The sequence below is a fragment of the Falco peregrinus genome, chromosome 5 (assembly GCF_023634155.1).
Source record: "Falco peregrinus isolate bFalPer1 chromosome 5, bFalPer1.pri, whole genome shotgun sequence".
NCBI lineage: Eukaryota > Metazoa > Chordata > Aves > Falconiformes > Falconidae > Falco > Falco peregrinus.
The window spans coordinates 21,418,022-21,443,857 of NC_073725.1; the positions used below are offsets into that span (position 1 = coordinate 21,418,022).

Sequence of the window (25,836 nt, forward strand, 5' to 3'; positions counted from 1 at the left end):
CCCTATTCCTTAAGAAGTAGCAAGAAGTCTGACTTGGAAGTGAAATGTCTGGGGGTTTGTGCAGATGTAATTCCCATCCTATTTTGACTATTCCCGTTCCTGTTAAGCAGGTTTTCACCTTTCTCTCTTTCTTGCTACTGCCCACCTAACTTAAGAGGAGTACAGAAATACATGACTTATGTGCAAGTTTCTTTTGGATTTCGAAGTCTGGGCTATGGAGTGGCTATAGCCACCTCAGTTTAACACTGACAAAAGCTTTTTGCGTGCGTGTCTATTCACTGCATGCAGAAACAGAACAATCTGCTAAAATGCATCCATATCCACATTGCCTCCTTCAGGAATTTCAGGTTGTTCTTTCTGCTAATGCAGCAGGGCATGGCAGTTACCTGCACAGCAAAGGTTTGCCTTTAAGGTTAATCATGCAGCTGTAGTGTTACTGCACAGGTCCGGGATAACTTTTGTCACTTAAGCTACACTTTTTTTTCTAGACTGCACTTGAATAAATTGTCTTTTGGGAAAAGCCCAGAAATGTTTGGGCAAATTCCAGGTGGCTGTTTAGAAACAGAGCTGAGCACAGAAGAAATAATCATGCCCTTTCCATAAGCTAACATGTTGATATGCCTTGCTGTGCTTAAAACTAACTAAATAAAAAAGTTCTGAGAAATACCTTCCCTCCAAAACTTTGTATTTGCAGATGGGTTTTGAGTCAGAGCCTCCGGAGGTCTGGTTGAAATGGTGGGAGATTAGTTTCTTAGTTGTCAAAGTTGCATAGTAATCCTGACATATTTGGTGACGTACAAACACCAGAGGGTTTTATATAGTCAACTTTAGGGATCTAAATTTAGGAATTGAATCCTTCTGTACAAGTCAGTGAAACTTAAAGGCAGCTCAGAGTGTTTTCCTCTACTGGCTATAAATGGAGCACAGGGTGAGTGACTTTGTATCTTACATACCTACACTGAGGCGCCTGAAATAGATGGCATGAATAATCCCTAAAATGAATACCAGTGTGCAAGAATGTAGTCATGAAACTTAATCCAATTATCTCTCTGACAGTTATGTCCCATTCTGCTTCCCAGGACTGATGTTGAGCTGTATGCTTTCTTTAGACCTACTTCTGTACACATGGCAAGAAGCTAAGAGGGCGCTTTCCCTCCAACCTCCCTGCCAATAACGGTGCTGTATAAAGCAAAAGGTGCAATGCCCCACATAACAGTAACTTCCTCAGGTGAAGAAGGTCACAGGTTGAAATCCCTTTGGCACCAAGACCTGCAAACGTAGGTTGTCAACAAAGTACTCAGCCGCCTAGCTCTGTGTCTGAGGATGCTCGCCTAATTCACATTTCACTAGGCTAACTAGAAAAGTTACTAAGATTAGGATTTCATCGTTCTTTTTGCTGTTTCTTTCAAATGTTGCTTGGTCACTCCAGCATATGCACCCAGATCACATTGTATTTTTGTTTTACAGCCCTCAGTAGTGCCGTGGCTGGCCAGGCGTGCCTTTATAATCTCCGCACAGCCTCCCTGGTACCAGCGGCGCTGTGACGGCGCAGTAATTTAGCTGCACAGTGCAGGTCTCGGCACAGGGGTAGAGAAATTACATTGAAGGTGAAAGGGGGGGGGGGGGGGCGGGGGGGAACCTGCTAGCAGGAAGTGGCTGGAAGGAAATGTTCATTTTAGTTTCACAGATGTCTCATCAGGAAAAGCATTTGTATGCAAAGATCTGAAATGATGACAGCTCCTTTTAAAACAATAGAAATGGCAGATGTGGATCTCCAATGTGGAAAGCTGTAGGTGGGTAAGTGGAATGGAGTTTAGGCTGTGTGTACGCCTCTCGAAATGAGAAAACAGTGCCTTTGTGTGCATAGGGCACCTAAAGTCCATTCATCATTTTTTAATCCTTTCAGAAATGACTTATTGCCCAGGAAAAGCAAACAGAGCGACTGATTCCATCTTAGTTTAAAAATGTATGACCTGGGGTGAATTTGGGGAGATAGGATTGTCACAAGATGTTCCACTAATATTATTGTTATTTCTATTGTAGGAGTGTCCAGGGGCCCAATCCTTAGGGATGGCATTCAGAGGCACTCCAGGGTGACTTAGGGACAGAAGTCTGGTGCTTGCTTGTGATTTTAAACATACATATACACCGTAAAGGAATAATCATTGCGTACTGTATTGAATATTTATAGGTGTATTGTAGCTGGTTTTTCTTTGCTTTATAAGGAGGTGGATTTGTGGACTAAAGCCTATTAAGTCCCTAAAGGTTATATAAGGAAAGACTCAAATTCTTTGTACAGGAATCCACACCTCTACTGAGAATATGTCATGGCTCCACCAAATAAAAGCTAAAAATGATTTCTCTGTGCAATGTGAGAAAAAACCCACATCATGTAGGATATGAATCCTACACCGAAATTGGTACTGGAGCTACTAGCAAGCTGGGACAGTGTGTCTGCTACTTTGCAGCTGCAGAAGGGGTATAGTTTATATCACTTGGCACTTTGAAAATCCTGCTCTGAGCACCTATGGGTGATGAACACACAAATTGTCCCCTTTCGGAACAATTTAGTACAGTTTTAGATGTTGCACATTGAGGAAAGAAGGGTTTTTTTCATCAGTTCTTGCCTGCAGGGACTTCAGCTTTATACTTGGAGCTATGCTGCAGAATGTTTTTTGTTACCTGTAAGGGATCTGAAGACCACTGCTCAGAGACAACAGGCTGAAAAATGCTGGTTTAAGGATGTTTGCCTAGTGGGTTGTGATTACATTAATTACAAACCATGAATCACAGGCCTCTTGTTCCTGCATTTGTAAGATTAAAGTAGGCTATATAAATAACAATCATTACAGGGTGTTTAAGTGGACGACCATTCTTGCTTCCAGTAGCAAATTCAGAGAGCTCATTATCTTTATACTTCCACTAATGGGAGGAACATTGCATTTTACTGTTATAGATACAGCACTTCATGGTTTTTTGCTTTTGTGTTAGTACTACTGTTTCCTACTGCAGTGAGCGACAATGGATAGAGTTGCAGCAAACACGAATATTGTGTCCAGCCCTGGACTTTCCAGTGAGCCCTTAAGACGGTATCTAAGAATACGTGAGCATTAGGCAAAATATGGAGCATACAAGCTTGGGTCCAGGCTGGTTAAAAACACTGTGAATTGGAAACTAAAGCAGAAGTAGTAGTCATCAGCAAACCTACAGCTCATTTCTACACTCTTTGGGTGTCCCACCTCTACAAAAGCTCCCTGGTGGGGCACTAACCAGCCTGCATTTTGGGGTACCATATTCTAGACTAAAACCCTCTGGCTATTGCATAGAGATCAGCTCCATCACTGTTTCTTTGTCTTTCTGTTTCCTTGACTCCAATTCTCTTGCCCACGTACATAGGAGGCAAAGGCAACCCAACTGCCTTTGACCACAGGATCACTGCAAGTCCTTCAAGGCCACCTTTTTCTCTTAGACCCCTTAGTCTTTTGGGAGCATAACTTCACTCTTCAAGGAGTTTATTTTGCACCAAAAGCAGTTTCTTTTACATTAAACCTCACAAGGCAGTTGTGTAACTAGACTAAATGTCTGTGTGCTAGTCCCAGTTTCGCTGTTCCTACACTACCAGAGTGGATTGGAGCTATGTGTTTTCAGGATGCCAAGTTCTTTATGTCAGACCTGTAAATTTATCATTTCACCTCTAAGACATGAAATCTACTTTTTTTTTTCCATGACTGTTTCCCTTTGGCTGTGTGACCAAACACTGTGAAACAGAGGTCCTGATTGAATAGACTATGTCTCCCCCTTTGCATGAAGCTTCTTTCTGTCACTCAGTGTTGATGCTCATGCTCAATCTTGGTTTCCTGGCCTAACTTCTGCGGATATCCTGCTTTTTACCCCATCTGCTTCTGGCTTGGTTTTGGAGAAAATGCATTTTAAGATGGATGCATGTACTGGGTATTTTCTATTTTCCTTGGGAAAGATGGAATCCTGTGTTGATTAACCACATCGGCAGACAAGAATGATTAGATATAGACATACAGAAATATTCCTGGCTGTTCACATAAGAAATCTAAGAGTATAGAAAACCATGATTCATAATATCAAACCGGAATTGTATAGTGTCAGTGTCCAGTTATTATGATCTACGGTACTATGACTCATCTTCAAATCCGAGCTGAAGTTCAAAGGAGAATTTGAGTTTCCCCTAGGTGGTATTAAATCACCAGAAATGGCAATGGGTATCAAATCCGGCTGGCCATGTGCTACCATGAGGTGTTGCAGGCAGTGACCACATTTATCTTATCCTGCATTATGTCTCTGGGTACACTAATACATACCTAACTTAAAGTAAGTCCTATGTTGTTCTCCAGTTACTGAATTAGTCTTCTTGGCAGAATCGGGATGGAAAATGATTGCTTCTCCTCTAGGCAACTAACGCAGCCATGCAATGAATTTTCTTATTCACTCCCAGTGCAGAGAACTCGACATAGTTTCATAGAATGCACTGAATAAGTAATGTTAATATTGCTGTGTTTACTACTGGAGATGATTTTTGCTCTTGGTAAATTGATTCTCATTTATTCTGCGGATGCAAAATGAACAGTTGTACTAAATGCAATAGTTTCTTTAGCCTGCAGAGGAAAGGTGGATATAATCTATCTCTTTCCCTGTTTTTCAAGCTGTGTGTACACTCAGGTGACTTGCAGAGTTGTTGGACTTCCAGCTAGGCGTTAGGAACCCGGTGGCTTCCAAAATTGGGGAATTTAGCTGCCACTGGGTACTCCATCAAATTTCAGTGTCCCTGACTGAGAAATGTTAACAAATGACACCCTTCCTTCCCAATTTATACATATCCTTCGCAGTAGTGACAGGAACATGTAGCGTTGATGTTCCATTAGCAGAGACTCTTTCTTTGCCATACCTTAATTACACTTTCAAGAGGTTTTAGGACATAATGAACATAAGAAATGCAGATATCCTTCTCTCAATTTTATCAATGAACTCTGCAGTCCAGTTGTAACTTCCTCCAAGTCTTCTTTTCTGCAGGTGAGGATACTGATGCCTCTCACCTTTCCTTCATTTTTTCCGCCCAAAGTAGCAGAAAATAGAGGTGCAGACGGGAGAAAGCCACGGATTTCTGGGAATTGTTGAAAGAAACTGTTTCCTTTCAGCATTCTGCATTAGGTATCTGTGTCTTGAGTGGGCAATCATGTAAATCAGATGGCAGGTTCCCGCCAAGACCCTGCTGGCAAGGTGTAAGTTTTCCAGTATAACTGGGAACTCTATGGGCTCTTTGGCTGCCAACAGTCCACCTCCATTAAGCTGACTTGCTGAGTTAGCTGCTAATTGGCTCTATGCAATTAACTTCCAATGCTCATAATCACTGTGATGTCTAAGGTACTTGTAAAACTGATGAATTCATATGTGTGATCTCTCTGAAGTGCAGAAATATTACAAGTACCATTTTCCAGATTAAAAGCTGGAACTGAGACAATTATCTCTTAATATTGTTCTACATGATAATTTTGGTAATGGTGTTATTATATTAAGCTTTTGTACAGATCAGGGAGTAACAAGTCATCTTCATTTCTTCAAGTCATATAGACAAGGAAGAAAAATATTGAAGGACAGGCACAGTTCATTAAAGCAGTGAGTGCCTTAATGGTTTTGTTGTAGAGGAAAAATAAAGAAGAAGAAAGGAAGGACAACTTATCATGTGTTTGTTCATGTTTAGCTGTTGTAGTAGTAGAGCTAGATGCACCTATTAAATGCATTTAACTAGCAAACTAGTTAAACTAGCCATCCCAAAAGTCGGTGGCTGAGCCTAGCTGGTTTTAGTCCCACAAGCATGCTCTGTCTGGGCAGAAGCAGCACAGAAACACTCCTTGCTTCAGCAGGGTCCGTTTCCACCTAACCCTCTTGTAGCAAGTTTTCAGCATATTGGCTTTTTACTAATCACTGAACAAAATGAGTGCAGCTGCTTAAGGACCAAGTCATCCTGTGGTCCAGCTTGGGAGCCACTGAAGAAGGTGGCAGTGATGATATAAAGAGATGGTTTTAAAAATACCTCCTTCTCTTTTTAATGTCATTCTCAAGCCATGCCTTAGGATCTGGTATTATATCATAATACAGACTATGGCTAAATATTTTTACAGGTTGTCTTTTTCTTTTCTGCTTATATGTAAGCTAATATAGAATTAGCTGATGCTCTTCCTACTTTCTCTCTTCATTACTGCCACAGCAATACTGAAGTGAGCATGTATTTCCAACCAAATCCATCAGCCTATGGCTTAAAACTAGGCATGTGGTAAAGTGCCTACACGTATTTCTCACCTTAATCACAGACAAAATCTAACACTGTTCTTAAGGCACTGATTTCTGCTAAATGTTGGAATAGAAAGAGAAACTCACAGGGCTAATGGTCATGACATTTCCAGCTCCAACTTCTTAGATGTTAATGTTGGAGGAAAAAAAACCTCAATAAGCTATGAACTTTTGGTCATTAAATAGAACTTAAATACGTTCCTCTGTGAGTAGTAGTTAAAGCTGGATGAGGAATGATGAGAAGCAAAATACTTTTCAGCTGAGTTTTTTAATGTATTTGCTTGATTGATTTTAGAATTGATCAAATAACAACCTTTTTTATTGAATGGACTGTTTGCCAATAAATGACATTCATTGTCCAATGCTACTCAAATAATTGTGTTTTATACATGCTCATATCTGCTGCTTTTACATTTTGATAGCAGAATTAAGAAGGCCTTCATTTGGTAGAGCTTGGTGATCTCAATGGATATAAATGTGTCGACAAACCATCTTTTGTGAAAACAACCATATTTCACTGGAAAATTTCCAGCACGATACAATGCCTGTGGACACATCCATCTGTCAGACCTCACTCTTTGATCTTGAACCGCCCGGTGAATTTAGTCAGAGGCAAATATCTTAAAGACCCAAAGACTCTGAAGTTATGTGAAATGGCACCAGGTAAGGGGTGATGTGAGAGGTTTCCTGCCAGGAGAGACAGCTATGCCATAAGCGTAACTTGTGCTAAACTCAGAAGAAATCTACTTGGGAGAAAGTGTTTAGAAATACCCTCCTCACAGGGTAATCTTCAGAGCTTACACTTTCTGAGAAAATAAATTGCCTTGGAGATAGAAATCTGTAGGAAACCTAGCTTTAGTTTCAGTCTTTACAGATGAGCTTGGTTCTAAGAAAAACATTTTTCTGAAAAAGGAATATGGCCGAAAGCAAACTGAACACAAAGCAAATACGGCACTATTCCTCCTTGTTAAATTAGCTGATGCTCAGTGATTAATACTATTGTTCAACTCAGCTGTTAACTCTTAGCAGATTTCCTAGTGCTTAATTCCCAGATAATTTCAAAGAGATTTATGCATGAGCTGGGAGTTAAGCACAGACTTAAACGTGGTACTGACACAGGCATTGTATAGACATATATTTAACACAAAATATTCTGAATCGCAGCTTCAGCAATATCTTTAAGGACACTGAAGTTGAAGGGATTGCTCGCATTCCTACGGATCCCTGCAGCCTTGAGCACCACATTGAATTATGGTGTAGTAAGGGATCAGCATGAGTCTTATCTCTGAATTTGCCGAGTGGGATGAAACACTGAATTCTGGCGGTGCTGAAAGAAGCCTCAATCAGTTAGTTACTTCTCTTCTGCATCTGGCTTGGCAACCAGTCAAGGAGAACAACAGTGCTCATTTCCTATTCATGTATTATGCACAATTTGCTTTGAATACCTTGTTTATTCTAACACGAAGGCTATATTTTAATTTCGTTTTGGTGCTACATTACTGGGAAGATGTGAGAATTGAGGACACTACTCAACTATTCAGCCACAGATCAATAGACAAAAAGTTTTTAAATGGCTTTGAAATGCCTGCATTGATAAAGCTATATCCATTATTCTTCTCCCTGCTACTGGGGCAGAAATAATAAATATTTCAAGAATCTCAAAATAGATGGAAGTAGTAATATTGACTAAGCAGAAACTGTTTGCCAGGAGATTAGGCTTTAGTTGGTAGGATTTAAATATGCCTGGCATGTCAAAGCAATGTGACAAGCCAGTGTTTTCATAATGTTCTCCGTCTACCTCATAACTTGTTGTGAAAGGATGATGACTGTTGCCAGCTTGCTTTGTTCTTATTAATATTTCTGAAGATAAGAAAGTGAAATGGCTCCATTTCAGGAATTAAGTCATTTTTTTGTGCCAAAATACTGACAGAAACTCTTGGTGCGGGAAGATAAATTAGAGTTCTGACTCCTGCATCACAAAAAAGAAGTCAACATTGCTTGAAAGGAGCCTCGCTGTTCAAGCTGGTGTTACTTCTTTTAACATTGCAGATGTGAATGTCAAGCGAGTTTTCTGTGTGAATTTCTGTAATATGAAATGGAACAGGCTGTTGAACTCAGGCACTTTGAAGCTCTGAATTTAAAACGCAGGGATAATTTTAGGGAAGGGGAGGTCAGAAGAATCCCCAAGTGGAACACATGGACAATATTGTAACGTCAGCTGTATAGCACTATTCGCTGCCCATGTGTAGTGGGATATTTGCCTTGTTGTCTTTGCCGCTGATTATTTTCCAGCCCCCTCAAAACTGAACTTGCAATGCTTTACCCTCCCTTCATGCAGATGGTATTTGAACCCCTAGTGAATAACTCTGTATCCACTTCCACTCAAATCCAAAAAGCCAGCTCTTCCTCTGATTCCAAAATGGCAAAATTCCCACCTGGGGCCTTACCCAATGCAGGAACAGAAGTAGCCTCCTCCTAGTACAGCTCATGTGGACCAGCCTTCTCCTGGGCTATCCTGGTCCAGACATTTCTGTCTGTTTCTTATTCCTTTGACCTGGACACCCACGTCATTATGGCCGTTCTTTCTCTGCTGCAGTAAATACATTTGTTTTCTTACTAGGACAAGACCCTTTGCTGTTTAGTTGAGCTTTTCCTCTTAGGACCTCTCTTCTGGCACCATGCTGCTGTATGGGCCATCTGTGCCTTTGCTTTGGCAGCGAACCCAGTCCTTATGCCTTCTGTACTAGGGACACACAGGGTCATTTTCCATCCTTCTCTCTTCCAAAGCCCTTCTCGTGATTGTTGCCCTTGGTACTCTACTTGCTGATGATGGTAGGTAAAAAAATGGATGGTGTCCATCTGGCACTTCAGTTGTGAAGACCTCTTCTGCTCTTTGCCTGTACTACTGCGTGGTTGCCTACCTTTTTATCATCTTCTGTATATTCATCTGGGATTGGGAGCTCCCTGAGCAAAGACTGGCTATATTGAAACTCCTGTGAACACTGTAATGCTTGATCTGTGACTGATGCTTCCAGACTGTGCTGTGAGGCTGCATCAACAACCTGACAGAAAATACCGCTGGCACATGAAGGAAGTGACGTGAAAGTCAGGACCAAGATAAGAAGTGAAATGGTTTATTATGGATGACTCACAGGTAAATAGGAAAACTAGCCATCAGCACTTCAGAAAAGGACTCACTGCAAACTTTCACCTCCTTACCTTGCAATAATCCTTACATCACCCATAGTTACAGGACTGTCCCTTTGCATGGCTTTGCACACCTTGGTCTAACTGTTTCAGCTGACAGTGGTTCTTTCAATGGCACAAGCTCTGGGTCAGACACAGTTGAGACTGTGAGCCAGAATTCACTTACTTGCAAAGTGTGCATGTTGAAAATTGGGGAGTGTAGTCCTTCACTTTTCCAGTTTAAAAAAAGATACAACAGACACCAAAGGAGGATGCAATATTGCTGGAATATCACATAGCTCTTTAGTGGAAAAGTACTGAAATTCCTAACATATCTTACAAAAAAAAAAAAAAAAAGCAACAGAAAGCATACAAATATGTCCTATATATACAAGCAATACAACACAGCTGCCTTGTAAGCAAGGATTAATAGCAGGACACTGTTATAGAAACAGCACATATATTCCCCATGGAAATATAAACCCCCCAGAAATTTAGTCCATTCAAGGCCACAGAGAAACAATGTGCTGTTTATGCTTTTGTTTCCTAGTTGCTGAGATTGATATTTTACAAACCAGGTTTCTGTACATTTTCCATTTTGTTTAAAAACTACAAAGTTCTTGGATCAGCTTCCTTTTTTCCATTAAAAAAAATTAGCTAAATGCATTCCTCCCACATTTTTATATTTCTCTTACTTGGTTAAACCAGACAACACAAGGTTATTTTCACTGTTCAATGCAAGAGCATAATTGATGGAGCAATACCATTACAAAGTACTTCAGAAAGAGTTTTAGCAGAAAAACACAAGAGATTCATCTTAAACTCATGTAATTTAAAGAGTTCTGTGACAACAGCTGGGTACATAACTTCTAGGAAATGTGGATGCAAATTCAGACCGGAAGATAAGATCCGGTGAATTCAATGAGTTGCAGCTGCTGCATCTGACACAGACACTAACTACTACATCTAGCAACTACATCTAGCAATCTACAACATCAGAGGTAGACTGAGCCCTAAGATAAGCAGTCATCCATCTGCCTTATGGCAAGCTGCGGCTGGACATTAGGTGTCAATTGAATTCTCCACCACAAAACTTGCATTTGCTGATTTGCCATTTTAATAGTGGTTCCTGTGCAGTTCAGATGCCCTTTCCCCTCCCGTACGCTACCTGTGATTGCCAACTGTGTAACGAAGAAGGTCATTCGGGATTTCCGCTTCCTCCTCCAGGTAGAGAAGAGCACAATGGTGTTTCCAGCAATTGTGACAATAAAGAGAATCCAAAGAGTCACCAGCTGCTCTGTCTGCATTGGAGAAAAGAAAAAAAGTGTATCAGTATGTGGGTGGGTAGTGACTTGGGTTAAGCCAGTCAGTTATCCTAGGACAAATGAGATGAGAATGGAAAAAAGGAGTGAAATGTGAGTTTTGCCAATTGATTTCAATCATTTAGTCTAGAAGGTATTCTTGCTCTTTCAGAAAATACTTAACATGCATCACTGCTGTTGATGTTCATTCCAGTTTGATTTGCAGTGGCTGTGTATTACTTCTATCTTCACAAAACCTCTAGCAGCGTCTGTGTTTGGCACTTAACACTAAAATGAGAGGCAGCCCTCAGTTTTCCCGCGTTGCTCCAGCAAGCTGTGAAATAACCAGCTGCCTTACTTCATAAGGAATATTGATAGATGGTCTCCTTTGAAGAAATGGGGGAAATAAATACTTCCCTTCTTCCCAGCTGTAGCCAGTCTGGGTCATCCACAAACCCTACAAAATGCAGACATCTGCTCCATGATCTAGATGCGCACCAAGGTTGCAAAGAAAGCATGAGCCCACTGTAAGGAAAAGTAAAATTGTGTAGCGAGCGATACGTGATGACAAAACGTCCCCTAGTGGTGGTGTGTACAAAGAAAAGCAAGCAAAGAAAAAAGCTACTCACGTTCTCAAAGTACCAGGATCCTCTGGCTGCAAGAACAAGGATGCACATATCCCCGTTCGCTTGTTTCGGCGAGAGCACGCCCCACCTTCTCCCTCCCTTTGGCCTACCAAACCCCGCCTGGTCCTCTAGGTGCAGGACGGCCACTTTGCAGCAGCCACTCTGTAGGTTTCCCCTCACCATGTGAGACTGTGGTTTGTGTTTTCTCCAGAGCAGCCAGCCAGCTCTGAGCCCGAGAAGCACCGAGACTGGTGAGCGTAGGGTCAGCTTGGAGAAACTATTCTGCATTTCTGCAAAATTCTCACTTGTAAAAACCTGTCCTGTGTAAAGCTGTTTGCGGTGGCATGGGGGAAGGTGGTCCTGCCGCTCTTCTGCAAAGCCAAGTAGAAGAGGGGACTTTTTGCAGTAACAGTTTGAAGGGCATAGAGCAGGGATGCTCAGGAGAAAAAAAATCCTAAGGTATCCAGCTGCAATAATATACACATTATTATCGTATTCAAAGAGAGAAAAAAATACACGTAATGGCTCAGCAGAACTGGTAAATAGGAAGGTAAACCCAGTTTCCAGAAGGGACCCCTCTCCCAGAGCCTGCTGCTCCCAAGCAGGTCCCTGCCTTTGATGTTTCAGGAGGAGACGGTCTGTATGACTGAAATACAGCATCCCCTTCAGACCCTGCTCTGCCTTCTTGTGGCTTTCCAATGCTCCAGATGCACTGGTCTCCTGGATTCACATCCTAGCAACTGGGATGGGTTTCGGGTTATGTCAGTGCAGTCATTTGGGATCTTCCAGTTCCTGGCACGAACCCCATAATGTGGGAGATGGGTAAGGGCTGCAGCTGAAGAGGGATCCCAGCAGAAGTGACCCCAAAGGCACTGCCCTGAGCAAGCAGGGGGAAGGGGGCTGCCAGTGAGACCCGCACCTGCCTGACGGGGCTGATGACGGAGCAGAAGGAGAGGAGGGCATGTCTTAAAAGCATTTGGCAGCTGCTAACCCATGGCTTTGTCATGGATGAGCAGAAAAGAGGGCTCCTGCTGCCTGCAAAGAGAAAACGGCTCAGCTGTGAGCGTGGGAAGGGAAGGTGAAATGGTGGGAAAGGAGCAGTGGCAAGGAGCTTCTCGCTCTGCCACAAGCTTTAGTGCCTCCTCAGCTCTTAGCCCCCTCATGGCCAGCAAGCATGGTCCCTCCTCTACTGACACTTGTGGGAACCAGCCTCAGCTTTGCTCCAGGTAGGTAGCCACGCTACCCTGTGGGCTATGCGGGCACGCAGGCAAGGCAAAACCCCGTGTATGAGCCACCTGAGGCTGCGCTCTCTGCCTGAACCCAGAGCTCAGCTTAAGCATACAATGACGGCTGTGTTTAGATGGTTTCACTTTTCCCAGCATGACCACTTTTGCCAGCATCATGTATGATCTGGGTCATCTCACCTAACTTTAAAGCTCTGAAGAGAGACAAGTACTCTAAATTGTCATAGTGCAGTCCAGATAATAGCAGTGTCTCAGAGATGAGTCACCATTCATCTCACCTACTTCAGGATGGCCTGTATCCACTGATTATAGTGACCTAGATGAGACAACTTGTGTGGGCTGGATGCTTAGCTTTTAGACAAAACAACCTCCACCTTTTCTGAGTGTTTGCAAATCTCTTGAATTTCTTGGAAACAAATTCCCTTCAAAATGTGTGGCAGAGACATAGTGGAACTATTTTTATGGGGATGCTTTGCTTTGAACAGGAATTGGAAGGAAGTGACCTTTTGGAAGGTAATTAAAATTAAAAAAGGTAAGATTTCATATCACTTTTGTCCTTGAAATCAGTGGGTTCTCCACAGGGTTTGATTTGTCTTCCATTTCAGAAAGGATCTTTCACATGTGAAGAAAGCTGAGGGGCAAGATTTGTTCCCATTTTCTCTGGTACAAAATCAGGAGAGCATTTTCTTGAAAGAAATTCTGTATTCCTATATTGTACCGATATGGGTATGAACAGAAAAAGGATGTGACATGCAAACCTTCTTACAATTCCTGCAGAAAAGTAGCTATGGAGCCACAGAGACTGTTAGAGGGGTGTTTCCCCACCATAGGGGTGCAGCACATACAGTCAGTTTAAATCCCCTCCTGCCAAGTTAAAAAGTGGTGCTTAACAGTTAAGCAATTTTAGGCTCAGCCTCTATGGAAATATATAATTAAACCAGCTAAAAAGGTAACCTAAAAGGTGCAAAAGCTGAATATAGGAGAGGTGAGTTTGAAAGGCCATAGACAAAGGAATAAAGCTAAAGTTTCTATTAATCTATTTGTGGTAGCTGCCATTCAGAGAGAGAGAAGAGAAAAGTATCTTATTCTTGGGGATTAAGGAGCTATAATAATAGAGAACTTAAATCACTGCAGCCTCTCTCAGTCTGTTAGCTTGCAGAATGAAAACTTCTGTGGTTATTAATGGGATGCCTACCGTGATAAAGGCCTTCATAGTTGCTAGGTTTAGAATTCAAAATTATCTTGATGAATCAGAAACAGGCATTGGAAAAAAACCCCAAGATGCTGTCCAACAAAGCAGAAGTGCAGCACTTCACAGTGTAGTGGGCATAATGACATCAGGTTGGGCAAGCCTTCAAAACATGCCCCCCCACATACAGCACAGAAAGTGCCCCACAAGTGGAACGGGATTTAATAACATCACCCTATCACAAGAGCGATAACCACCGTCACGGGATTAACACTAGTCTCGTGTGCCTCTGCTCTAATCCTTCCACTGCACCCAGCAGCTGTACCGTACCCACTCCTGGGTGCCATGCCTCATGAGGCACAAAGCAATGAGTTGATAGCAGTCTAGAAGATATAGCCAGGCAATAAGACTTCATGAATTAAGTTGCTTAATCTAGTAAAAAGCAAACTGCAGGAAAATATGAACATAGCCTTGAAGTCACAAAAAGGCTGATGTAAAAAAGTAAAGGTATAGTCTCTTCTTCAGATCCCCTGGAGACTGGCTGAAAATCAGTGAATGAAAACTACAGAATTCAGGCTGATCGCTTTAAAAACTTGACTTAAAAATACACCATATATATAGATAGATTGATTGAGTCAGTGAAACCTCCATCTGTGAAGGTCTTAAAAATAGTTTTTAGATTAGAGACGTAACTGATTGATCCCTGAACTTCACTCCAGCTGCATTTTCTATAATTTTGTTTTATTCATCACCTTAAGGTTGTTTAGACATAGAGGTTTAGACATAGAGGTTCATGCCTTGTTTGTTCATCAAGCAAAAATCCTTTTTCTAACAATCCTCAGCAAGGTGATTTAGAAAAAAACATTGTTTAATAACATGTTGCACAGACATCAGAGGTATTTTGGATAAAAAGACAGATAAGAACATCTCCTAAACACCTGTGTAGGAGCTTTTGGCAAGGGCTGCTTTTGCAATGGGCATTGCTAACTGCATTGCATGAGAATGCTGCGAGGGAGACTAGTGTCATATACCAGCTTTTCTAGACTAGAAAAACTAAAGATGCTGGCAAATTAATTAAGGTCATAAACCAAAACAAAGTCAAGAGGATTTCATTGGTTTGACTATAACCATTGGATGCACTACTATTCCACAAGACTGCTGGGTTTGGAGCATGGAAGTGCTTGACATCTGAGGCGCATATTCATGTTTTGTTAATTTTCTTAAACATTAAAACCAGCTTTAGTCAATGAAGCAAGCCTCTTCATGGGTGAAATTTAAGCCAGAAAACCTGTCTGAAGACTGTGTGCATTTTCTTCTGCTTGTAGAAGAGGTTTATTTTGTTTCTCTGACAAAATTTCTGAATCCATAGGCTGTGGTAAGTCTATCAAGACAGACAAAGATCATCCTTGTGAGCAGCTTTTATCAAGACCTCAGGAGAGGTTCAGCATCAATGGAAAAAGCATGTTTGTACTTCTACAAGAACTTTTGTTCTAGCTGCTGAGGCTGGTGGGGAAACAGCTGGGAAAAAATAGGTCGCCAGGTAAGTAATGAGCAAATAAACAGCAAAAGAGAGGGAGAGGTACTCTGTTCCTGATGTGTCTCTTGGCCTCTTAATGTGAGGAGGGGAGGCCTATAGAGAATTCGTGTCCTTACTGACCTGGTGCCTTCCTGCTCCACATCTTTGGTCACCTGGGTGAAGAAGGGGCACTGATCCCTCATATCACAGGTCAGGAGCTGCTTAAGTCTCTGAACAACTTCCTCTTGCTGGTTGATTAAATTCTGGAAATATGCAAATGTTCTTCCTGCTTGCCTTTTGTATATTTTAAAAATTATGTTTCTAGCATAGCCTACTGCAGCAATTGAGATCATAAGAGAGATGTAATCATAGAGCAAGCCAAACAATTCTGTAAGGATGTTCTTAACACATAAGAAGAACACATAAATCTCCTTGCTAAATTGGGGAACTGTCATGCTCATGGTCAGATTCACCACTAGCAGATTGCATTGCACTTTCCTAAGGGAGGGGAAAAAAAAGAAAAATATTTTCTTATCCTCTGAAGTAATCACTTTAATTGCAAGCCATGCAAGAAAATGGAGGGCCTTAGATTTACATTTTTTTTACCTTGTTGTGGAAGATCTGGAGTCTTGAACTTTCACTACTGAAAATGTTCAGGACAGATTTGCTATTTTAACAGCCCACATTTAGACTGGAACAAAAGAAAAAATACCACCCCGCCCCCACCCAAAAAATACCCCAACAACAAAATCAGGAAGCTTAGCTTTCCTGAGGCAGCCAGGTGCCATGCAGCTTGACTGATTTCAGTCAGGGATTTATAGTTTGTTTACTTCTATGGCAAATTGCACTTTGGACTGCAACACTAGAAGAAATCAAAGACAGTCATTGGCACAATTTAATTAAGGACTCTTAAAAGTACTGGCACAACCTCTGACATAATTCATAATTTTTTTTAAAATAAATTAAAACCTCAAAAATAAATAACCCCCCCTCTGTCTCATACTGCGAGACTCCTCCACAGCAGAAACCCTAGAGGAGACTTGTGGGGTCTAACTGGTGCCTACAGTTATCTAACAGGAGGGTGCAGAGAAGAGTGAGCCAGGTTCTTCTTGGATGTGCACATTGAAAGGTCTGGAGGCCACAAGTAAGAGTTGTAACAGGGGACATTTGGATTAGGCATTAAGAAAGGTGTTTATCCTGAGGGTGGTCAAACACTGGGATGGGAGCCTGAGAGGCTGCGGGATCTCCATCCCTTGAGAAAGCTCAAAACTTGAGTGGACGCTGCCCTGAGCAATCTGGCATAGTTTGAATTTGCTTTCGAGTGGGTGGTACAGGTGACCTCCAGAAGTCCTTCCCTATCTGAATTATTATGCACACACAAGTATGCGTAAGACCTAAAAGGTGCTTTTACAGATGTAATCAGATGAGTGCCTTGCACAAGCTGTATATTATTTATTGTATCATAAAAACGTGAACAACTCATCTTTGTGGGAATCTTATGTAAATTAAAGTTCACTCTGCAAGTAAAGAGTATGGGTGTAAAGGCTACTGGCATGGAAACGACATAAACATATTAGTCTTAGGAAAAAGGACTTTAAAAGTGTAAAATGGCATTTGTCTTATGCTTATAAGCATGGAGGCCTAAGATGAAGAATTCCTGCCAGGGTGTGACTAGCTTAAACCATGAGAAGTAAAGTGTGATGCCATTGAAGGGATCATGACTATTGTTACTTTTATCAGCTACACAATAAAGGTTCTTTAATACATAAAAAAGAACAAACTTGGTTAAAGTGAAAACTGGAAACAACCATATTTCTTCTTGTATTGAAACTTTCAACACAAGTTGGGTTGTTGGGAAACAAACCCACGACCACACCTAACAGAAATCTGCTTGAAGATAAGCTGTAGGTGCATTACACATACGTTAGCAGTTCTGACTGTCAAAAGGGAATAAAGAGGCACCAAATATCTTACAAAAAGAGGGACAGTGGATGGGATACTTAGGCTAGAAGTAAGCTTCATACAGTAAATGTTAGTCACCTGCATGTGAAAGTTCAGATGATGAATTCAAGTCAGCTCCTAGTGCTCAAGAAAAGCTGCAAAAATGGCTGGATCACCCTTGATTCATTTGCTGGTAGCCCTGGTCTCAGTAAGCAAGAAACACACTAACATCTAGGAAGATCAATGAAATCTTACTCCCTAGCTGTCACAAGGAGCAACAATTGTGCTGGCCATCCCTGTAATACAAGTGCGTTTTGAAAGAATGTTCTCCATCTAGCAAGGCAAAACTGTAAAGATATTTCTATACAGCATCCACACAAGTTGCTCCTGAAAATTTTGGGAAAGCAATTTGATTGACACTAAAAAGCTCTGGGAAAACTCATGTGAATATAAGAAAGACTGAGAAAAGAGAAAGTTCAAAGCTATGTTTTATGTTTTGTCTTTGAAAGTGCTTCCACTAGGATTGAATTTAACAGGAACACACTTGGGCAGGCAACAAGACCTCTAGGAGTTGATTTCTGCTTTTTTAATTAGCGTGGTCTGGGAAGGAGCCTGATTCAAACTACATAAATACTGGTTCAGTCCCAGGTTTGCCTCTGGGACTGCTGCTTTCTTCTTTCAATGGCACCGGTCATGCCTGAGAGTTTTCATGCCTCCAGCACAGCAGCTGCCTTACTGTGATGCTTTCTCACAGGCTGTGTGTGTTATCCGCCCAGCACAAGGCTCCAGGTCATTCTGGAGATCCTGGGATGCATTGCCACATGAAGCCTTCGCAACATGTCAGAGATGCTGGCAACCGTTGCTTCCCCACGGGTCCTTGTGGTTGGAAGAAGGGCACAGCTGGAAGGGACCCAAGCTGATGCTTTCTGTTCTGCTGAACCTGAGAAGCAGTTTTACATGAACTTGTGTCTATATGGTATTGCATTCATAGTCTGTGTAGCTAATGTGTTATATAGAGGAAAAAAGATATAATATTCTCTCCTCTTTAGACTTAGGGAAACAGACAAGCTGAGAAAGCCTACTCACTAAATCAGGACACTTCCTCACGGAAAGGAGTAATTGTGTTATTAAGGTTACTTTTTGAAATCTAGCAAAACTGTATCTATCTTCTTTGTGAATCCCCAGTTTTTTAAAAATGTATTTCTTAGCTCTAACTTCACCATCACAGATGAGTCAGGGTCCTTTCAGCGCACAACATTTAATGCATGTGAACTACTGTGATCTTTCCAAGCTCAAATAACAGACAAACAAACCACCCCTCATCCTGCCCTAAAATCCTCCATAGGTGTGACTGGTATAGAGGGGAATATTTGCATTTAATAATAAATGGTAACAATTCAATTTCACTAGCAGATAGTTCACATTTACCACGCTCCTGTGTTTGGCACAAGATGAATAATTAATGAGGACAGTACTGTTCAGTTATTGCAGTATGTTTTTTGCCCACTGCACCCTAGGAAACTTCCACAGAATTAGACAAACAGATATCCCTGATTTTAGTGTCATCGGGAAAGATACATTTTTCATGGTGTACCTATTTATTTTTTCCTAGAACATTTTCAACATGAAGAGATGACATTAGGTTATGGCATCTCCATAATTGTATGATGTTAATAGCTCTATTTAAAACTGTGAAATGCTGTTCTTAATCACAAAAAGGGATAAAATTATTAAGTATGCCTAATCTGTTCAATGAAAACATCCTAAAAAACTGGAGAGATTAGTACTTTCTAGGAATATTTATTTAGGAGAGGCAGACAGATGCAAACCCTGTGGCTGTGTGGACCATGGAGTCAAAGTATGAAGGTTGCTAGTATAAAACCATCCAAATCACTTGGCTCAGAGCTACCCACCGTCGGGCTGTCATACAGCCAGATCACTTCTGTGTTGCATTTCAGCTACTAGATGAAGCCAGCCTGGCCAACAGCACTGCAGCAGCAGTATCACAAGGAGAACAGCTATTACATTCCCAGCGTGGCAACAGTCATTATGGCATATTGCAGAGATCGCGTTCAGGAGTTCCTGACGCCTTGTTTGTGTAGACTTAATTCTCCTCCTCTCCCTCAACCAAAAGATTGTAAAGTTATTTATAAATGATTTGATATGCCTATTTTTCTAAAAATGTATGATTATGTTTGCAGAGATTACTCCAGAAATTTGACAGCATGAATTATTATTTTTCTATTATGTATTCAATGATGGGATGCTCCGTGAGGTTTGCTGGAAAATCAGAATGAGCAATAGCATCGGCAAATGCTTTCCAGGAGAAAAAGAGACTCCTGCATTTGGATTAAATGACAGGGACAACAGATCCTGACATAAACAGGCTCTGCGGACACCTGGAGCCAAATCCTTTTTACTTGATAGTCCTACAAAGCAAGTCTATGCAAACCTCTCCACATATCTGTCTCCTCACCACTTTGCTGGAGATGGTAGCCCATGACCTCTGTAAAGAGCATTAGGCTCCATGGATAAGCAGCACATGCTCTTAGATTTGTGTTTACACTGGCATGGCTACACAGTCCTGTTTAATATCTGAGCTACATGGGCTACAACATGCGGTACAGTGAATGCCTCAGTGTTTGGGAGAGGACAGCCACAGGCAGAATGTCAAACAGTCCTCCCTGAAACAAATTAGGAACTTAGATTACATGTGTAAAATCATTTGTGGTGGATTCGATATGCATGTTGTTTCTCCCGAGAGCTCTAACACTTCAGCATCACAGCTCAAGGGGCCAGGAGAGGGATGTCAACATGTGGACCAGTGGCTGGGATTCCCACCTGGCAGGGGAGACACTGGGGTTCCCAAACAACCTTGGGTGTAAATGACAAAACCTTTGCATCCTGCTACACAGGTAAGGGCTCAGCTCTACACATCAGAAAACAAACTAAGAAAATGTACTGGATGATGAAAGACAGGCCACTCTCCTGGGAAACAGAAGATGCTGGTGGTGGGAACACAGTCCCACCAAGAAAGGAACAGTGGCTGGGACTTTTCTCCTTTTGAGCACTCCATCCTTTCTTCTATTGCATAAAAGTAGGGCATCCTGTTTCTCAGAAGACCTCTTAACAAAGAGGTGAGCCCTCTCTGAGGATGAGCACATGCTCCTACCATTGGGGAAGCTTTGGGGCTGTTGGGGCCCTGGCAAGGGGAGGTGCTTCCTCCAGCCATGACCAAACCTTCCACCCCTGTGGACAATTAGGGCAAACCTATTCTGAGATTCCTACTTGTCTCCATGCATCTTGTCAAATTTCTAGAGTTAAGGAGGTTCTAAAGTGGAGCAAGGTTGCAGGTGTTCAGATGGTCCCTGTTCTTTTCAGGTAACTGTACTGGGCAGAGGGCAGCTAACACTCACTTAAAGCCCTTTCACACCTAGATTAAATGCATATGGGGGAGATTGTAAAGGGATGGAATGAACTCTCCCTTGGCCTGGGAGATTAGAGATGTAATCAATACAATTTGCACATCTGTTCTGAATTTGGTGCTGACACAGCCAATAGGACTTCTTGTGGTTTCAGACAATAACCTACCTGGATGCCTCATGTAAAGGCACCCGGGAAGAAATACAGGCTGGGTTTTCGGGGACAATTTGCCATAACACAGCAGAAAGACCTGAATGCAGGTGGGAATGAGCCACTGCTTTTGCTGTGGGAAGCACCAGCTCATCCTGCACGCTGAGCGGTGTGTGGGTGCCCCCAGCGCTCCATGCCGAGAGCCAGCCTAGTTAGCCCACGTGGCCATGGTCCCAGAGAGGCTTCACGGGCAAAGCCCTGGTGAGCAGCTGGCCAGGGAGTGGTGGTAATGACTACCAGAAGCGAAATGCGCATTCCTTCAAGTGGATGAAATGCTCCATTTCCCAGCCAAAAATAGAAAAGAAGAAACCTAATTGAACTGGCAAAATGCTTTCTAATCTGAAGCTGTGCAGGATTTAGTTGTTAAACTCTGAAGAGGACTAGACAGAAGCTCAAATGCTTCTGAAATGGAGAGCAGGGAAGCACTCACAGCTCAGCCGGTAACAGGACTTTTTGGCACCGAGCTGCTCTAAAGCGCATTATTTCACTTTTGTCACATTGCCACCGCAGTGTAACACAGACACCACCTTAGGTAGGCACCGGCTGTCTTTTTGAAGCATGGGAGGAAAAGAAACCAGCACATGCTCCCATAGTTCAAGCAGCATCCCTCCACAGCTGTCATTGGGTAGAATTGTTAAAAGTTCATTAACAGCAACTGCTCCAGATACTGGGTGAGCGTCACTCCCTTGCCTCTGTTTATCAGCTTAGATCGCGTTTTCTTATGACTGCTTTGGTAAGATAGATTAAACCTGCATTTCCCAAGCAGAAATAGCTTGTATGCCCTGTCTGCATCCTGGCACAGGCTCTGGGGTCAACCTGTGTGGTGGCCATTCATCCAGCCTGCCTCTACTGTCAGCCATGGGCTACAACATGTTTGAAAACTCCAATAAAAAGCCAAACTCCCATTTGTCACTACATTTTGATACTGACCTCTGATTTCTATTCCATTCGGCCTATTCCAAGCTGAAACTTTTATTGCTTTAGCTGCGTAATGACACCCTTGTGAAGAGGAAAGAGATGCTGTTTGTCTTGCTGGAAGGAAGGGGCGAGGAGATGGCCACAACATGGGCAGCTCTGGTGGAGGACTGCCAACAGAGTCAGCAGGTAGCAGTGGCACCTTCCACACATGAGCTTTTACAGGGAGGGAAGCTGAAACTGCTAGCATGGAGCCCTGACTTCCCTGCACCATAGTCATCAGAGCAGGTGCTTTATCCTTCCTTTTCTGCAGCAGCACCAGCTGTCACTTGTCTCCAGAGTCAAAATATTTCCACGCCTATCAACAGCTAGTAATTGATGTGAAATCAGTGAACCTCCTTGCAAAGTTCATGCTATATATGCCAGAGCTAGACATCCAACAGAGAAGTGCAAGTCTAATAAGAAACTCTCAGCTAACAGAATCAAGTTTCCTTTAGCAATGGATGAGCATGCATGACTATCCATGGCTTCTTAATTATTGTAATTTACTCAGTCTCTCCTATTAAGGAGCATTTTTCTGCCTGAGGACTTTCTAATCATGGAATTAACTGTCACTTTTACCATTATAAAATATTGCTCCCATGACATTGTTCAGATTTATAGCCCTAACTGTTGAAAGAACAAAGGGGATAAAGAGAAAGTTGTTAAAAATATTTTGCTTGTCGCTTCTGATTTTTTTCAAGAGCATTTTAGGAGTCTAACATGAAGAGAAGAAAAAAAAAGAATTTTCATCCTTGAAATTCTAGATAAGAAAAAAAAAAAAGAATCAGCAGCATGTTAAAAGAGACCCTCATTAATGAACTGTAGAACTGCAGATCAACTTTATTCTTAACAGGGGTGGAAACCTGTTGTAATTCCACTGGCATTGTGTCACAGCACTAACAACCTCACAGAAAACAAAACTGCCTCTGATCATATCCCCTTTTACCTAACATATTGTGAAATGATGTAAGCGCCTACATCTCTCCAGTTGAAAGTGATCTCTTTGGTTCTGCTCCAGAAGGAACGGCAGGGTACTCCTTCTCAGACTTATTAATAACTTGAACTTAACCTGGACAGTGTGCCACAACAGTAAAGTGACACATGGCATGCAGCATGGCAATGACAACAGGCACAGAAATCTGAAGGAAAGATGATTTTCAGTACCTCTTTCATCTTTTTCCTACACTCACATTGCAAGGGCGATGTTTGTTTTTGGAGATGAATAAATACACTTCCCATGTCATTCAACAGCATTCACTACTGAATGATTCATCTGGTACATTAACAGCAGCCTTCATGAGACACTACATCCCCCGCTCAAGTGAAAAACAAACAAACCAGCTAATTAGAACCTGACCCTTATGATTAAAACCAAAAATCAACCAAAACTGACAAAAACCCCTCTCACTCCTGTACAGTGTTTGTTGCAGCAGGAAAATGGAAAAGAAATCCTTTATGTCAAGGTGATGGCTGTAAGAAATTATATAGAAGATGTGTTAAACTAATGCAAGCTTGTGATTAAAGCTGCATGTATAATTACAACACCTCTACAGATCAACAGTACCATCCCCTCTTGGAAGAGGATACAATTGGCAAAGACCTGTAAGTCTGAACTCCAGTTCCTGAAACTATTTTGTTTTTCAGTAAATGCCTTACACGTGCTGTCCGCTGTCTTTGCAGGGAAAAAACCCCACCAATATCTGGGCAAGAAAGTTCAATAATCCTAGTTATCTTCCTGCAGAGGTGCTGAAAATGTACCAAAGCTGCAAGCATGAGAGAAAAGTAATGCTCGACTTAAAAGAATACCTTAAAAGAGTAGTAAAAGGATCCCCACTCCTCTTCTGCCACCACTTCGGTGGAAGTCACCGTTTCAGTGCAGGTGACAAGGGTAAGATCCAGCCAGCCGGCGCTTCCCTGGGAGCTGCTGCTGGCTTCTGTGGAGCCGACCTCCATCACTGGATTTTGTTCGAGTTGTCTAGGTGCTTGTTTTTCTAAGAGTTAATGCAGCCAGGCTTCTCCCGTAAAAGCGCAGCAACAAAACCAGCTTCTCACTGCTCCACCACTGGCTACCAGAGGCATCGGGCTTTAGTGCAGCTGAGTGATAGGAGGAGGGAAAAAAAAAAAAAAAAAAGAAAAAAAGAAGCCAAGCTGGCATCATCCCTTTGAGCTTTCCTTCGGTACAACTCTGACGACAGCCATCCACATGCTCTTTCCAGCAGCAAGGGCAGCAGCCAGTAAGAAAGACAGTGCACATGGACACAGCCATGTGCCTTGTGGACTCTGGGTTGTCTTGCATCCCAAGTTGTCACCTCTGGAGTCAGGCACACCTGTAAAAGTGTGGATGGACCTCCTCCCTGCATTAAGCTCAGGAACCTGGCTATTCCACCCAGTAGCTTTGCCTGCTTACCCTAGCTCAGCCCACTTTGATTTCAGTTACCTTTGGAATTGTGGTGTATCTACACACAAGCACCAACATGCTCTCCTGTATTAGCAAAACCCTATGAAGTTGTTAGGCTTAAGTTATCGCAGTTTCCCTGTCAGTGTCTATCTGCCTTCTGAAGTTGCCTTTACCAAGAAGAAAAATAAATCATAAAAGGCCTTCGCCCTTACCTTTGCAGAGAGCTCAAACATGCTTCATACCCAGTACGGGGAGTGCTTTAATCACCGTATGGACAACCTGTCTGGTACGGCTCCTAGAGACTGCTAGTTACTTGGAGGCTCAAGGATACTTCGGAACAAAATGATCAGTTATTTTTCTCCTCATTAATTTTCTAGGCACCAATCTCACCCACCCTCTGTTCATTCGGATGCTTTTCCCCACCTCTAGTGTTTACCCCATTTTTACACCAAGTTGGCAGATGACAGTGCGCACAGCTTCCCTGAACCGAGCGCAACATCACGTGTAAATTCAGAACTTGTTCAGCTTTGTGGAGATGCTGTGTCTCGATACCAATGCAATCCTAAGCAGAACGTCATGCACTCGGTTTCCCGTTACCTGCTCACAGCAGAATCCAGTCCTGTGCTTACAGGTGTGCAAGCACAGGTAGAAATGGGGGAGCTCAGGAGGCATTAAGCAACTCGCTCTGGCCAGCACAGCACACCCTCTCCCCAGCTCCTGCAGCAGTGGTCTCCACAACACGCTCACAGCATCCATGCTCGTGGTCCAGGTGGGGCTGTGCCCACCCCTGCCTATGCCAGCAGCAAGACAGAGGTGGCTGCAGGACCCCCCCAGCTCCCAGGGCCAGTAATAGCAGGGGATGGGGACACAAGCAATGAAATTCAGGTCTAGGTTTGGACCCCTAACCCTCCCAAGCTGGGACATGTCTGGATCTGGGGCTTTGGATCAGGCTGTTCTAGGGACCGGAGAAACCTCTGAGTGTCTGAGCAATATTCAAACCTGTCCTGGAGCTGTTGGAGTCATTCAGAGGAGGGTATCAGCCCAGGGTCATTCAGATAATCAGTACCAGTCACGATGAGAAAGGATCAGCACTGATCCATACATACCAGTGATCAATATTTAACAGCAGTGAATGACGCATGGGTTGGAATGTGATTAGATAAAAATAAGTGTGCCAGAACCACTCTGTTTTGCTGAAAACCATTGGGGAAATGCTCCTTGATATAATATCCAAAAGAGAGGAGGAAAACTTTTTAAAGTTTTTTTCTGACTGATCATAAAGGTTGATTCTGAACCTCTGCTATGAAGTATTCAGATAGCATCCAAGCTTCTTGAAAGCATCCTACCAGGTTTTTTTGCTCATCCCTTGCTTTCTTATATTTACAAAATTCTCTTAGAGTTAGAATTTATTACACTGAATGTTGCTGGGGTTTTTGTTGTTTTTGTTTTGGTGCTCTCATTCCTACAGAGCTGTTATGCTCGAGCATATTACAGGCATTAAGAGGCTTTTCAGTTGTTACATCG

The 25,836-nt window shown here is 42.4% G+C and overlaps 1 protein-coding gene across 1 annotated transcript in view; it reads right to left on the bottom strand.

The window, feature by feature from the left end:
• The window catches only part of NPSR1 (neuropeptide S receptor 1), a 59,777-nt gene extending 35,910 nt beyond the window's left edge, over positions 1-23,867 (bottom strand). Inside the window, exons 1-2 of the mRNA XM_027793653.1 lie at positions 23,721-23,867; positions 10,676-10,808 (exon numbers count right to left, since the gene is read on the bottom strand). Coding sequence (XP_027649454.1) covers positions 10,676-10,808; positions 23,721-23,867 — 280 coding nt within the window. The remainder of the gene's footprint in view (positions 1-10,675; positions 10,809-23,720) is intronic.
• Between the last annotated feature and the right edge of the window lie 1,969 nt (positions 23,868-25,836).